The 15,018-nt window shown below is 41.1% G+C and overlaps 1 protein-coding gene across 7 annotated transcripts in view; it reads right to left on the bottom strand.

The window, feature by feature from the left end:
* The window catches only part of LOC115203779 (pro-neuregulin-1, membrane-bound isoform-like), a 127,751-nt gene that overhangs the window by 14,697 nt on the left and 98,036 nt on the right, over positions 1-15,018 (bottom strand). For 5 of the 7 annotated variants that reach the window (XM_029768763.1, XM_029768759.1, XM_029768760.1 and 2 more), the window contains 2 exons: positions 2,966-3,068; positions 2,604-2,730 (listed from right to left, as the gene is read on the bottom strand). The exons of 1 other annotated variant lie outside the window; for it this stretch is intronic. In XM_029768763.1, the coding sequence (XP_029624623.1) occupies positions 2,604-2,730; positions 2,966-3,068 (230 nt within the window). The remainder of the gene's footprint in view (positions 1-2,603; positions 2,731-2,965; positions 3,069-15,018) is intronic. One more of the 7 variants, XM_029768761.1, reaches the window with a different exon arrangement.

Raw genomic sequence — 15,018 nt, 5'->3', positions numbered from 1 at the left:
TCTTATCTGTCGGAAAGATATCAGTTTGTCTCTGTGGATGGGTTGTCCTCTGACAAATCAACTGTACATTTTGGTGTTCCGTTTTAGGACCACTATTGTTTTCACTATATGTTTTACCTCTTGGGGATGTCATTTGAAAACATAATGTTAACATTCAATGCTATGCGGATGACACACAGCTGTGCATTTCGATGAAACATGGTGATGCACCAAAACTGCCCACGCTGGAAGCCTGTGTTTCAGACATAAGGAAGTGGATGGCTGCAAACTTGCTACTTTTAAACTCGGACAAAACAGAGATGCTTGTTCTAGGTTCCAAGAAACAAAGAGATCTTCTGTTGAATCTGACAATTAATCTTGATGGTTGTCCAGTCGTCTCAAATAAAACTGTTAAGGACCTCGGCGTTACTCTGGACCCTGATCTCTCTTTTGACGAACATATCAAGACTGTTTCAAGGACAGCTTTTTTCCATCCACGTAACATTGCAAAAATCAGAAATTTTCTGTGCAAAAATTATGCAGAAAAATTAATCCATGCTTTTGTCACTTCTAGGTTAGACTACTGCAATACTCTACTTTCCGGCTACCCGGATAAGGCACTAAATAAACTTCAGTTACTGCTAAATCTGGCTGCTAGAATCTTGACTAGAACCAAAAGATTTGATCATATTACTCCAGTGCTAGCCTCCCTACACTGGCTTCCTGCTAAGGCAAGGGCTGATTTCAAGGTTTTACTGCTAACCAACTAAGCATTACATGGGCTTGCTCCTACCCATCTTTCCGATTTGGTCTTGCCGTACATACCTACACATACGCTACAGTCACAAAAAGCAGGCCTCCTTATTGTCCCTAGAATTTCTAAGCAAACAGCTGGAGGCAGGCCTTTCTCCTATAGAGCTCCATTTTTATGGAATGGTCTGCCTACCCATGTGAGAGACGCAGACTCGGTCTCAACCTTTAAGTTTTTACTGAAGACTCATCACTTCCTCTCATCTCATCTCTTCAGTAGGTCAGTAGTCTGGCCCAGGAGTGTGAAGGTGAACGGAAAGGCACAGGAGCCTCAAACCGCCCTTGCTGTCTCTGCCTGGCCGGTTCCCCTCTCTCCACTGGGATTCTCTGCCTCTAACCCTATTACAGGGGCTGAGTCACTGGCTTACTGGTGATCTTCCATGCCGTCCCTAGGAGGGGTGCATCACTTGAGTGGGTTGAGTCACTGACGTGGTCTTCCTGTCTGGGTTGGCACCCCCCAACCCCCCCCCCCCCCCTTGAGTTGTACCGTGGCGGAGTTCTTTGTGGGCTATACTCGGCCTTGTCTCTGGATGGTAAGTTGGTGGTTGAAGTTATCCCTCTAGTGGTGTGGGGGCTGTGGTTTGGCAAAGTGGGTGGGGTTATATCCTGCCTGTTTGGCCCTGTCCGGGGGTATCATCGGATGGGGACACAGTGTCTCCTGACCCCTCCTGTCTCAGCCTCCAGTATTTATGCTGCAGTAGTTTATGTGTCGGGGGGCTAGGATAAGTCTGTTATATCTGGAGTATTTCTCCTGTCTTATCCGGTGTCCTGTGTGAATTTAAGTATGCTCTCTCTAATTCTTTCTTTCTTTCTTGGTGGACCTGAGCCTTAGGACCATGCCTCAGGACTACCTGGCATGATGACTCCTTGCTGTCCCCAGTCCACCTGTCCATGCTGCTCCTCCAGTTTCAACTGTTCTGCCTGCGGCTATGGTACACTGACCTGTTCACTGGAAGTGCTACCTGTCCCAGACCTGCTGTTTTCAACTCTCTAGAGACAGCAGGAGCGGTAGAGATAGTCTCAATGATCGGCTATGAAAAGCCAACTGACATTTACTCCTGAGGTGTTGACCTGTTGCACCCTCGACAACTACTGTGATTATTATTATTTGACCATGCTGGTCATTTATGAACATTTGAACATCTTGGCCATGTTCTGTTATAATCTCTACCTGGCACAGCCAGAAGAGGACTGGCCACCCCTCATAGCCTGGTTCCTCTCTAGGTTTCTTCCTAGGTTTTGGCCTTTCTAGGGAGTTTTTCCTAGCCACCGTGCTTCTACACCTGCATTGCTTGCTGTTTGGACTTTTAGGCTGGGTTTCTGTACAGTACTTTGATATATCACCTGATGTAAGAAGGGCTATATAAGTACATTTGATTTGATTTGCAAATCTCTTAGAGACTCCCCAGAAAGTCTCAAAGCTGTAATCGCTTCCCAAGGTGTTTCTAACATGAATTGACTCAGGGGGTTGAATACTTATGTAATCAAGATATACTAGTGTATTATTATTATTATTACATATATTTTTTTAACAAATGTTACAAATGTAATCAAGATATACTAGTGTATTATTATTATATATATTTATTTTTTTACAAATGTTAGAATTCTTTTACAAATGTTAGAGTGTTTTGTATAGCTCATTGACAAAAAAAGACAATTAAACACATTTTAATCCCACCTTGTAACACAACAAAATGTGGAAAAAGTCACGGGCTGAGAATACTTTCTGAAGGCAATGTATATTTGAAAGTTAACGTGAGAGTTGCTTAGTCACCATTTTAAGATGTAAGCTAGCTACGTGAGTGACTTACATTGACAAACTGGACGTTTTCAAGGGAAGGGTTATAAATCGGAGGTCCATTAGCCATACTAGCCATGGTGTTTCTCTCATTTCGTAGGCTCTGCCTCAGAAGATCATGGAGCTTTTTCCTCTGCTTTCTGTGCACGTAAAGACAAACTGCATTGTAAGACTGACCAGCCATTTAGCCAATCCAAAAATCAGAGGGATGACAGATTTTGTCAAAGATTGACATCAGAGGTTGTGATCGACCCCCAAAAATATTTAAATGTTCAGATGTGCAGGCTATTACCTCAGAGAAAACTACAAATTACGTAATAAGGATACTAGTAAATAATGATTTTGAGTTTAGTGTAAAAATGTGACGTGAATTACTTTGTTTTGCAGTAGGCAACCACACACATGATTCCAACCACTAGGAGTGCAATGCAGATTCCTGTTATTGTTAATACACGTTTCTGATACAGCTCCTCGGCTTCTGGAAAAGAGGACAATGCATTCTTAAAACTCCACAACATGCAGGCCTTACTGTTACACAAACCAAACTCTACTTGGAAATCCCAAGGGAAACAAACAAACGTGTTTTAGGTTATGTATTAGGGTTATACATTCACAGAAACAAACAAACAAACCGGGGCACAACGTTTTAGAGGAATCACGTTGGCTTTATTCATGGCATTTCTTTCTGCAATGTTAAACAATGTTTGGCTGCTGAACGAGGCCCAGATATAACATTGTATTAGTGGGTGTTGGCTGTTGACCGAGATGGAGGAAATCGAATACATTGATCTGAGGAGGCAGTTCTGCTAAATCCAGTCGGAAAGCGAGGAAGTGTTAGTTCAAGGTCGGGCTCAGTAATCATGACTAGGCATTCTAACCAGACCAGGTGTTACTAATACAACAGATGCATACTGTATATAAGATATTGTTATTCATCAAGACAATTAAAATCATTCCTTTGTGTAATGTTAATATTCTAATACTGCAAACAGTGCAACATTGTTTGTTCACAGGACCCAGCGCTTGGAATTATGGAGCATTTGTGTTTCAAAATATTTATAGGTTACAAGTCACCAGATTAGGGGATCAAGTGAAGTGTGTAATTATATGAACTGTTCAGTAATCGCACCTAGTTTGTACTCTACTCCGTTTAAAAAAAATTGGTCGGTTTGCCTCAGTATTACGTGTCCTGTGAACAAATGATGCTAGAAACAACCATTTATAAAAAAATGAAGAACAATTATTTGGTAAATTGTTCAGAGTTAACATCAAGATCACTTAAAAGACCTACAGCAAAAACTGGCATCACTGATGAGACAAGGGAAGGAAGCATGAGATGACAGGAAAACAAAGGGGATACTGTTGGACACATACATACAGTACATCCACATGGTACAGTAGGAAATAGGAAGACAGGAAAGAAGGAGATTAAATGAATGGGTAGCGAGGGAGGATGCTGTCAGCATAGTTGGCATGACATGCTAAATACTGGTTGGAACAGAGGAGGGATCAGGGGAGATGCAAGGAAAAGGCAAAAGCAAGAGCTGAAGGGATCTGAACATACAGCATAAACACACTGCAGTCTCTCTGGGCACCTACACTACCTAATGTGTGTTTGACACAACAACAAGAGATAGTCTACTGTAGCTCACACGTTTGAATGAGTCTAATGTGAGTTTATGGTGGACATATTAGAACCTAATGTGTGTGGTGGTATTTTGAGGACCTACTCGTCGTTTGTTTGTATGTGTGCAGGTTAATTTGACTATACCCTAACACATCAAGGTTTTCCAGAAATGTATAATTGAAGGTGTCATTACCAAGCATTGTAGATGTTGGCTACACCATGCGGCTTCGAACTTGAGTGGAACTATATGACATTAATCACATTTCCATTTTTGGGCATGAGGCCAGAATAACAGCATAAAGGCTCGATAGATGGGCAGCATATTTAAGGTACATATATAGCGTGCATGTATGTTTATTATTATATAACATATATGGTATGTTATGGCTGTATGATCCCTTCATTGGCACAAGGAGACTGGCTGGAGTTGTGGGGGGCAGGCTCAAGCTTCTAGTCCTACGTCCGCAAACTAAAGAGAAAGGAACTATCCATACCCATAAATTCAATCCCAAGATGTTCTGCCAATGTAGACATGTGACAAAAAGAAAAGAGAGGTATTTTTCAGATGAGGTGTTATTCAGAACTATATTGCTCACTAAATGTTTCTACAGAGAATGGAATAATGCATTATAACGGACTATTTCACCTTCTAGAATAATTCTATAATTATGCACATCACTTTGCTTGCATTACCAATGGTAATGTCACTACACGGTCAATCAGGCAGGTTTACGGGCACTAGTTAGGGCATTAGTCATTCAATGTTAAACATGACGGCATGTCCTACACCTCTCATGATGTGTGATGATCATGTACTATTTCTATTCCCAACACACACTAATGCAGATCTACAAAGTCAATTTTGCCGTCATACCAAGTTCTCATTTGCCATTACTCCGATCAACAGCCATGCCTGTTAAATATGTTTAGAAGAATACAAAAATTATATATACAGTATATATACATTGCATTCGGAAAGTATGCAGACCCCTTCACTTTTTTCATATTTTGTTACCTTACAGCCTTATTCTAAAATTGATAGAATTCCAATGCCACTGTTACGTACTGTGATGTACTACCTATTCTTTCTTTGACAATAGGCTACAATTATCATACTGTTATTTTGGTTAATAGCTGTGTTATCGAAGGAGCTGTGATGTGATTATAAAGTTGTGTATAAACTGACGCAATGAGGAAGTATAGGAACAGAAGGCATATTTTTCCCTGAGTAAATCTGACTAATATTCAAACATCTTGTTGGTCCTTTGGGCTAGGGGGCAGTATTGAGAATTTTGGAAAAAATATGTGCCCATTTTTAACTGCCTCCTACACCAACTCAGAAGCTAGAATATGCATATTATTGTTCAGGTTTGGATAGAAAACACCCTAAAGTTTCTAAAACTGTTTGAATGGTGTCTGTGAGTATAACAGAACTCCTATGGCAGGCAAAAACCTGACAAGGTTTCATGCAGGAAGTACCCTGTCTGACAAGGAGTCGTGCGTCTTGCATCTGTTTATTGAAAAGTAAGGATCTTAGCTGTAACGTGACAATTCCCAGGGCTCCGATAGGCTCTCAGAACCCGGGAAATACCTGAAGGTTGACGAGGCAGCCTCAGGCTGAAACAGATTATCGCCTTTGGTAAGTGGCGGATCAGAGGACCTTTGAATGAGGCGCGTGCACGATTCGCTCCTGAGGAGAAATTTAATTCGGCTGTTTAGGTTCATTGCATATTCCCGGTCGGAATATTATCACTTTTCTACGAGATAAATGGCATAAAAATTGGTTTTAAACAGCGGTTGACATGCTTCGAAGTACGGTAATGGAATATTTAGACATGTTTTGTCACGCCAATGCGCCATGCGCAAGACCGTGATGTAGCATTCTGATAGTGTCTAGAACTCACGAACAAAACGTCGCTGTTTGGATATAACGATGGATTATTTGGGACCAAACCTACATTTGTTATTGAAGTAGAAGTCCTGGCAGTGTATTCTGACGAAGAACAAGCAAGGTAAGAACATTTTTCTTATAGGAAATGTGATTTTGGTGGAGGCTGACCTGGGTGGGTGTCTAAATAGCTAGCCCTGTGATGCCGGGCTATGTACTTAGATTATTGCAAAATGTGCTTCATCCGAAAAGCTATTTTAAAATCGGACATATCGAGTGCATAGAGGAGTAATGTATCTATAATTCTTAAAATAATTGTTATGCTTTTTGTGAACGTTTATCGTGAGTAATTTAGCAAACTGTTAGTAAATTCCCCGGAAGTTTGCGGGGGGTATGCTTTTTCTGAACGTCACATGCTAATGTAAAAAGCTGGTTTTTGATATAAATATGAACTTGATTGAACAGACATGCATGTATTGTATAACATAATGTCCTAGGTGTGTCATCTGATGAAGATCATAAAAGGTTAGTGCTGCATTTAGCTATGGTTTGGGTTTATGTGACATGATATGCTAGCTTGAAAAATGGGTGTCTGATTATTTCTGGCTGGGCACTCTCCTGACATAATCTAATGTTTTGCTTTCGTTGTAAAGCCTTTTTGAAATCGGACAGTGTGGTTAGATTAACGAGATTCTTGTCTTTAAATAGCTGTAAAATAGTCATATGTTTGAGAAATTGAAGTAATAGTATTTCAAACGATTCAAAAATCGCGCCACTGGATTGAAGTGGCTGTTACGTAGGTGGGACGAATTCGTCCCACATGCGCCAGAGAGGTTAAAAACGATACAAAACATAAACGCATGGCTGTTCTGCACTTGGGAACCCTCAGCTTAGAAGCTCCAAGGCACCTTTCATATGACTGCCCCAGTAACATTGGCTGTCCCCCCTTTGGATAATATTTCCTGATCGTCAAGGACAGGGCTGCGTCCATCCTTTCTCGGCCTATACTACGCACATAGCATCCGTAGCTCATCCTCATCTACAGCATCCCTACTCCTCCTCCGTGGCAGTGAGTGTCTCTTGTTGCATTGCTGGCAGCGTGCCATCCTTGCAGCTCCAGCAGTTCACGGACAGGGTATTTTTCCCTGGCTAGATAAGAATTTTTGGTCCGCTAATAAAGTAAAGTCCCAGTGCACTGCTTTTGTGTAAAAAAAAAGTTTTCTAAATAGTAAACAGCAGCATCGTGTCAAGAAGCAGTGCGGCTCGGCTGGGCTGTGTTTCGGAGGATGCACGGCTCTCGACCTTCGCCTCTCCCGAGTCCGTATGGGAGTTGCAGCGATGGGACAAGACTGTAACTACCAATTGGATACCACGAAATTGGGGAGAAAAAGGGGTAAAGAAAAAGAAAAATGTAAAAGAAAAGCTTCAAGTTCCTCGGCACACACGTCACTGATAATCTGAAATGGTCCACCCACACAGACAGTGGGGTGAAGGCAGAGCAATAGTGCCTCTTCAACTTCAGAAGGCTGAAGAAATTCGTCTTGGCTCCTAAGTCCCTCACAAACTTTTACAGAAGCACATTTGAGAGCATCCTGTCAGCTGTATCACAGCCTGGTACAACAACTGCACCGCCCACAACCGCAGGGCTCTCCAGAGGGTGGTGCAGTCTGCCCAAAACATCACCAGGGGCACACTAAGGACCCTGGGACTAAACACCTCCCTCTGCAACTGGATCCTGGACTTCCTGACGGGCCACCCCCAGGTGGTAAGGGTTGGTAACAACAATTATGCCACGCTGATTCTCAACATGGGGGCCCCTCAGGGGTGCATGCTCAGTCTGTACTCCCTGTTCACTCATGACTGCATGGCCAGGCACAACTCCAACACCAACAGTGGTAGGCCTGATCACCGACAACGACGAGACAGCCAATAGGGATGTCAGAGACCTGGCCGTGTGGTGCCAGGACAACAACCTCTCCCTCAACGTGATCAAGACAAAGGAGATTATTGTGGATTACAGGAAAAGGAGGACCGAGCACACCCCCATTCTCATTGATGGGGCTGTAGTGGAGCAGGTTGATTGCTTCAAGTTCTTTGGTGTCCACATCACCAACAAACTAACATGGTCCAAGCACACCAAGACAGTGGTCAAGAGGGCATGACAAAACCTGTTCCCCCTCAGGAGACTGAAAATATTTGGCATGGGTCCTCAGATCCTCAAAAGGTTCTACAGCTGCACCATCGAGAGCATCTTGACTGGTTACATCACTGCCTGGTATGGCAACTGCTCGGCCTCCGACTGCAAGGCACTACAGAGGGTAGTGCGTATGGCCCAGTACATCACTGGGTCCAAGCTTCCTGCCATCCAGGACCTCTATTCCAGGCAGTGTCAGAGGAAGGCCCTAAAAATTGTCAAAGACTCCAGCCACCGGTACCGGAGCACCAAGTCTAGGTCCAAGATGCTTCTAAACAGCTTCTACCCCCAAGCCATAAGACTCCTGAACAGCTAATGAAATGGCTACCCAGAATATTTGCATTGCCCCCCCATCTTTTACACTGTTGCTACTCTCTGTTATTATCTATGCATAGTCACTTTAATAACTCTACCTACATGTACATATTACCTCGACTAACCGGTGCCCCCGCACATTGACTCTGAACTGGTACCCCCTGTATATAGCCTCGCTATTGTTATTTTACTGCTGCTCTTTAATTATTTGTTACTATTATTTCTTATCATCCTTTTTTTATTTTTAAACTGCATTGTTGGTAAGAGCTTGTAAGGAAGCATTTCACTGTAAGGTCTACACCTGTTGTATTCGGAGCATGTGACAAATAATATGTGATTTGATTTGACTGCCTGTCTTTCAGAACACCTACATCACGGCCTGTTCACCCCGCTATCATCCAGAAGGAGAGATCAATACAGGTGCATCAAAGCTGTTTCTATCTCAAGGCCATCAGAATGTTATATAGCCATCGCTAGCCGGCTAGCACCCGGTTACTCAACCCGACACCTTAGAGGCTGCTGCCCTACTGTATGTGCATCGACATGGAATCACTGGTCACTTTAATAATGGAACACTAGTCACTGTAATAATGTTTACATCATTTTTTACTCATTTCACATATACAGTTGAATTCAGTAGTTTACATATACCTTAGCCAAATAGATTTAAACTAGATTTAAAGATTTAAACTGTAAAAATTCCCTGTTTTAGGTCAGTTAGGATCCCCACTTTATTTTAAGAATGTGAAGTGACAGAATAATGGTAGAGAGAATGATTTATTTCAGCTTTTATGTCTTTCATCACATTCCCAGTGGGTCAGAAGCTTACATACACTCAATTCGTATTTGGTAGCATTGCCTTTAAATTGTTTAACTTGGGTCAAACGTTTCGGGTAGCCTTCTACAAGCTTCCCACAATAACTTGGGTGAATTTTGGTCCATTCCTCCTGACAGAGCTGGTCAGGTTTGTAGACCTCCTTGCTCGCACACATTTTTTCAGATCTGCCCACACATTTTCTATGGGATTGAAGTCAAGCCTTTGAAATGGCCACTCCAATACCTTGACTTTGTCCTTAAGCCATTTTGCCACAACTTTGGAAGTATGCTTGGGGTCATTGTCCATTTGGAAGACCCACTTGCGACCAAGCTTTAACTTCCTGACTGATGTCTTGAGATGTTGCTTCAATATATCCACATAATTTTCCATCCTTATGATTCCATCTATTTTGTGAAGTGCACCAGTCCCTCCTGCAGCAAAGAACCCCCACAACATTATGCTGCCACCTACGTGCTTCATGGTTGGCCTGGTGTTCTTTGGCTTGCAAGCCTCCCCCTTTTTCCTCCAAACATAACAATGGTCACTATGGCCAAACAGTTCCATTTTTGTTTCATCAGACCAGAGGAAATTTCTCCAAAAAGTACGATCTTTGTCCCCTTGTGCGGTTACAAACCGTAGTGTGGCTTTTTTTTATGGCGGTTTTGGAGCAGTGGCTTCTTCCTTGCTGAGCGGCCTTTCAGTTTATGTCGATATAGGACTCATTTTACTGTGGATATAGATACTTTTGTACCTGTTTCCTCCAGCATCTTCACAAGGTCCTTTGCTGTTGTTTTGGGTTTGATTTGCACTTTTCGTATCAAAGTACGTTCATCTCTAGGAGACAGAATGTGTCTTCTTCCTGAGCGGTATGATGGCTGCATGGTCCCATGGTGTTAATACTTGCGTACTATTGTTTGTACAGATGAACGTGGTACCTTCAGGCGTTTGTTCCAAGGATTAACCAGACTTGTGGAGATCTACCATTTTATTTTCTGAGGTCTTGGCTGATTTCTTTTGATTTTCCCCTGATGTCAAGCAAAGAGGCACTGAGTTTGAAGGTAGACCTTGAAATACATCCACAAGTACACCTCCAATTGACTCAAATGATGTCAATTAGCCTATCAGAAGCTTCTAAAGCCATGACATACATTTCTGGAATTTTCCAAGCTGTTTAAAGGCACAGTCAACTTAGTGTATGTAAACTTCTGACCCACTGGAATTGTGATACAGTTAATTAGAAGTGAAATAATCTGTCTGTAAACAATTGTTGGAAAAATGACTTGTGTCATGCACAAAGTAGATTTCCTAACCGGCTTGCCAATACTATAGTTTGTTTACAAGAAATTTGTGGAGTGGATGAAAAACGAGTTTTAATGACTCCAACCTAAGCGTATGTAAACTTCCGACTTTAACTGTATATACCGTATTCTAATGTATTTTAGTCAATGCCACTCTGACATTGTTCATCTTAATATTTAAATTCCATTCTTTTACTTTTAGATTTCTGTGTATTGTGAATTGTTAGATACTGTTTGAACTAGGAACACAAGCATTTTGCTACACCCGCAATAACATCTGCTAAATATGTGTATGTGATCAATAAAATTTGATTTCATTTGTAGCCAATGTATCCGATGCTGTCTGTAACAAAAGAGTATAACATGTTGCCGCCGTAACATTTGATTGATTGATGCCAGCTAGCACTTGGCCTCCCTTGATCATTTTTTGCGCCATTCAGCATTGAGCTAAGCTCAACTGGGGGTTGTCCTGGTGCAGCAAAATGTCCCCCAAGTGTGGCTAGTTTGGATTTGGCTTCAAACCAATCAAATCACTTCCTAAGAACATTTTATTTCAGAAAAACATGTCTGTTTCTGGTCTGCTTGTGTTGATGTCCAGCAGTAGCTAGCTTTCTAAATCCACCCATTCCTTAACCATGGATGGAGATGGGGACTTGGACTTGTGGTTTTGAGTTAATTCTCTATGCAGGCCAATGATTATGATGGCGACTCTGATCTTACAATAAATTCATATGTTGTGCCATTGGCCTGAGATGATTGAAGTTTAATATGTAGCCTAGTAGGCTCACATTAACTAGGTAGCAAACTTAGCTGGCTCATTGTTGCCCAAGGGAAGAAGTTAGGCTAGCAAGCATTTTAGCTACAGTAGGTAGCCTATGACAACAAAAACGAAAAGTGTATTGTATGACAGAGCCATAGACCGTTTTGCAAACATGGAAGAGAGGAGGATGCATTGTCGTGCACGCACGCACACACAGAAATCAGTATGATGGGCAGCCACATGATATTTAGCAACATTGATTGGACTGCTCGGCTATGAAAAGTCCACTGACATTTACTCCTGAAGTACTGACCTGTTGCACCCTCTACAACCACTGCTTATTATTTGACCCTGTTGGTCATCTATGAACGTTTTAACATCTTGAAGAACAATCTGGCCTTAAATGGCCATGTACTCTTATAATCTCCACCCGGCACAGCCAGAAGAGGACTGGCCACCCCTCAGAGCCTGGTTCCTCTCTAAGTTTCTTCCTAAGTTTCTGACTTTCTAGGGAGTTTTTCCAAGCCACCATGCTTCTACATCTGCATTGCATTCTGTTTGGGGTTTTAGGCTGGATTTCTTTATAGCACTTTGTGACATCTGCTGATGTAAAAAGGGCTTTATAAATACATTTGATTGATTGACTAAATAGTTTATGGTATTTTTAAGTTTGTTTTCAGTGTTTTAAACTAAGCACACATTGATGCTTAAATATTTAAGTTGAAATGGTGCTGGAATAGTGGAGGCAGTGCTCCTGTTGTCTTTGTGCTGACTTGTGGTAACTCTGTGGTTCTAAATCAGTAGTTGTTTAATAAACTGTAAACTTAAAACACTAACTTTCTTGACCATGCTGCAGGTGAAATAACTGTTTGTTTCAAACAATAATTGCTTTGTGGGCTCCACCAGACAGATGTTGCTCTTCGGTTGTGATGAAACAAACGTATGTGTAATTCAATTTATTCCGCACTGTGTGACTAGGGCTGTGGCGGTCATGAAATTTCGTCAGCCGGTGATTGTCAAACAAATACATTCTGATCTCACAGTAATTGACCGTTAATTAACATAAACACATTTAGCATCTCCTGGCATCCAGCTACTTATGCAGACCTTTGGAACATCTACATTTAAAAAATTCTAATAAATAATATAGTCTACACCTTCACAATAAATCCCTTATTTATTTTAGACAGGTCTAAAGAAACATGATAATTATGAAGAAAATGTAGTCTATTTCAGAAGAACAGAATAGTATACTCTGAGTTGTCCTCATGTTTGGTCCTGATACGGCTATGCCATATGGCTGTGGTCTACACTAGTTCATTTAGCAGACAAGATTTGCTTAGAATTCCGTATTTTACAGTATGAGGAATACAATTAAACAATACAATAGAAAGGATATTTTCTCCAAACGATTTGAGGGAGTGCGGTTAACAAAGAAATAGGTATTCCTATATGCATCATTTGGGCTCCCGAGTGGCGCAAGACACCGCTTCCCAGTACAAGAGGCATCACTGCAGTACCTGGTTTGAATCCAGGCTGCATCATATCTGGCCGTGATTGGGAGTCCCATAGGGCGGTGCACAATTGGCCCAGCGTCATCCCGGGTAGGCCGTCATTGTAAATAAGAACTGACTTGCCTAGTTAAAAGGTTAAAAGGTAAAATAAGTAATAATAATAATTTAGAGTTATTAACGTAACTTTAGTTATTCTACGATTGTTGGGCTATATGTTTTGATTTTTAATACATTCAAAGGCTGCATAATGAGACTAATGATTATTCTAAAAAAGTTGCATGAAAGGCATGAGCTCTGCCTTGTTTTTTGTGCAGGCTGTACACACTTCATCAGTCTCTCATTCACAATTTGACAAGCCCTTGATAATGCCTCGAATTTCCCGACAGCATCCCTTTATGTGGCTGTAATGCCCCCTAAAAAAATCCAGGCCTTTTACGGCCAGTGGCCGTTTTGCCTTTGGGCTGAATATAATAATTATAATTCCCTTCTCCCTGAGTGCTGCGAAGCACCTCTCACTCACATGGCTCTCCATCACATGATCGGGTCTTTCTCATAGGCTACAGGTGAAAACAGACACACCGGAGAGGCAGCTGCACGCGTCCTTATCCAATTCCAAGGTGCATATTCAAGATAATGGAAGAACTGTCCACATTTACTTTTCGTCAGGCAATAAGATGAATAGACCTAACGAACAGCAAAAGCACTAATCTACTATCCCCCATATTACAAAATTTCTGTGTGAGAAATAAATATTACAAACATCGTCTGGGACAGTTGTGGTATGCGATAGATCTCAAATTAATAATACCACTAGCATAAAAAAAAACATTTTTACGCAATGTTTATAAACTATTAGGCCATTTCTTCCCATTATAAGCGCAACAATGCGCACACGGCAGTAGGCTAGAAGCGCAAAATGTTCCATTGGCGGGAAAACACCATTATCATAAATGAATCCTACAGACGAAGAACCGCATATGTGACATTTTTCAAAAAAAAGAGATATACATGAAAAATCATTATTGGACATCCTTTTTCTATAGTGAACCGGTTTCACAAGCTTTCCACGCGCTAATTAACAATATTTTTTAATTTAAAGATAGGCTCTCGTGGAATAACCGTTTATGTGCACCACTCAGAATGGACGGACAAGCGCACAACTTTTCTGTTGCTGATGAAAATCGCCGAAATGTGGGAAAGAAACGTAAAACAAAACTAAAAGAATGGAAAGACAGGCAAAGGAAGATCTTACGGAATGCGGGAAAACCCTATACAAATCGTAAGGGTCAAGAAAAAACAGTGAAAAGCTGTCCAAAAGAGGTATGTGGAAGAACCGTATATCAAACAATCAAGCTAGCTAGCTATAGAGTACAGTAACTAACATGTATGTTCTGGGTTGTCTAATTTGTAACTATAGAGAAAATATATTAGCTAAAGTTCGTTGGCTACTAATTTATACACTATCGTTACAAATGTTATTGCTAGATTATAGAAGAAACATAGCTAGCTACTTTTTGTCCATCCACCGGATGATTCGACATGGCTATAGTAGCTAGCTAGTTATATGTAACGTTACACTGTATCCTGCAGGGAAGAGCGTGTTCCACGACGTGCAGAAAGAATTAATTAACTACATATTGCATTTAAGTTATTTACATGAAGGGCATCTGTACTTGAAAGTACTTAAAACATCATATCAGGTGTTAAAAAAGGACATTTTACAAGTGTCATGCAAAATGTCACATATACTGTTCTTCCACAAACTGAAATCATCGCTGGAGATATACTGTTCTTCCACATTCTAAAAATTAAAACACCAATAAAATAAGTATTTTTTGAAATAACAAAATAATATCAATTGTTGTTGGAAGATATGAGTATGGTGAATTATTTGTCAACCATAAAACACCTAATGTGGTACACACAATTAATAATATAAAAATAACTGATTATCTTAAAATGGAAAAATTGTCACATATATGGTTCTTCGTCTGTAGGATTCAAATGACCGGAAA

Source organism: Salmo trutta, chromosome 12 (assembly GCF_901001165.1).
Source record: "Salmo trutta chromosome 12, fSalTru1.1, whole genome shotgun sequence".
In the NCBI taxonomy this organism is placed as follows: domain Eukaryota; kingdom Metazoa; phylum Chordata; class Actinopteri; order Salmoniformes; family Salmonidae; genus Salmo; species Salmo trutta.
The sequence above is the reverse complement of the archived record's forward strand: the minus strand, read 5'-3'. Positions and strand labels throughout refer to the sequence as shown.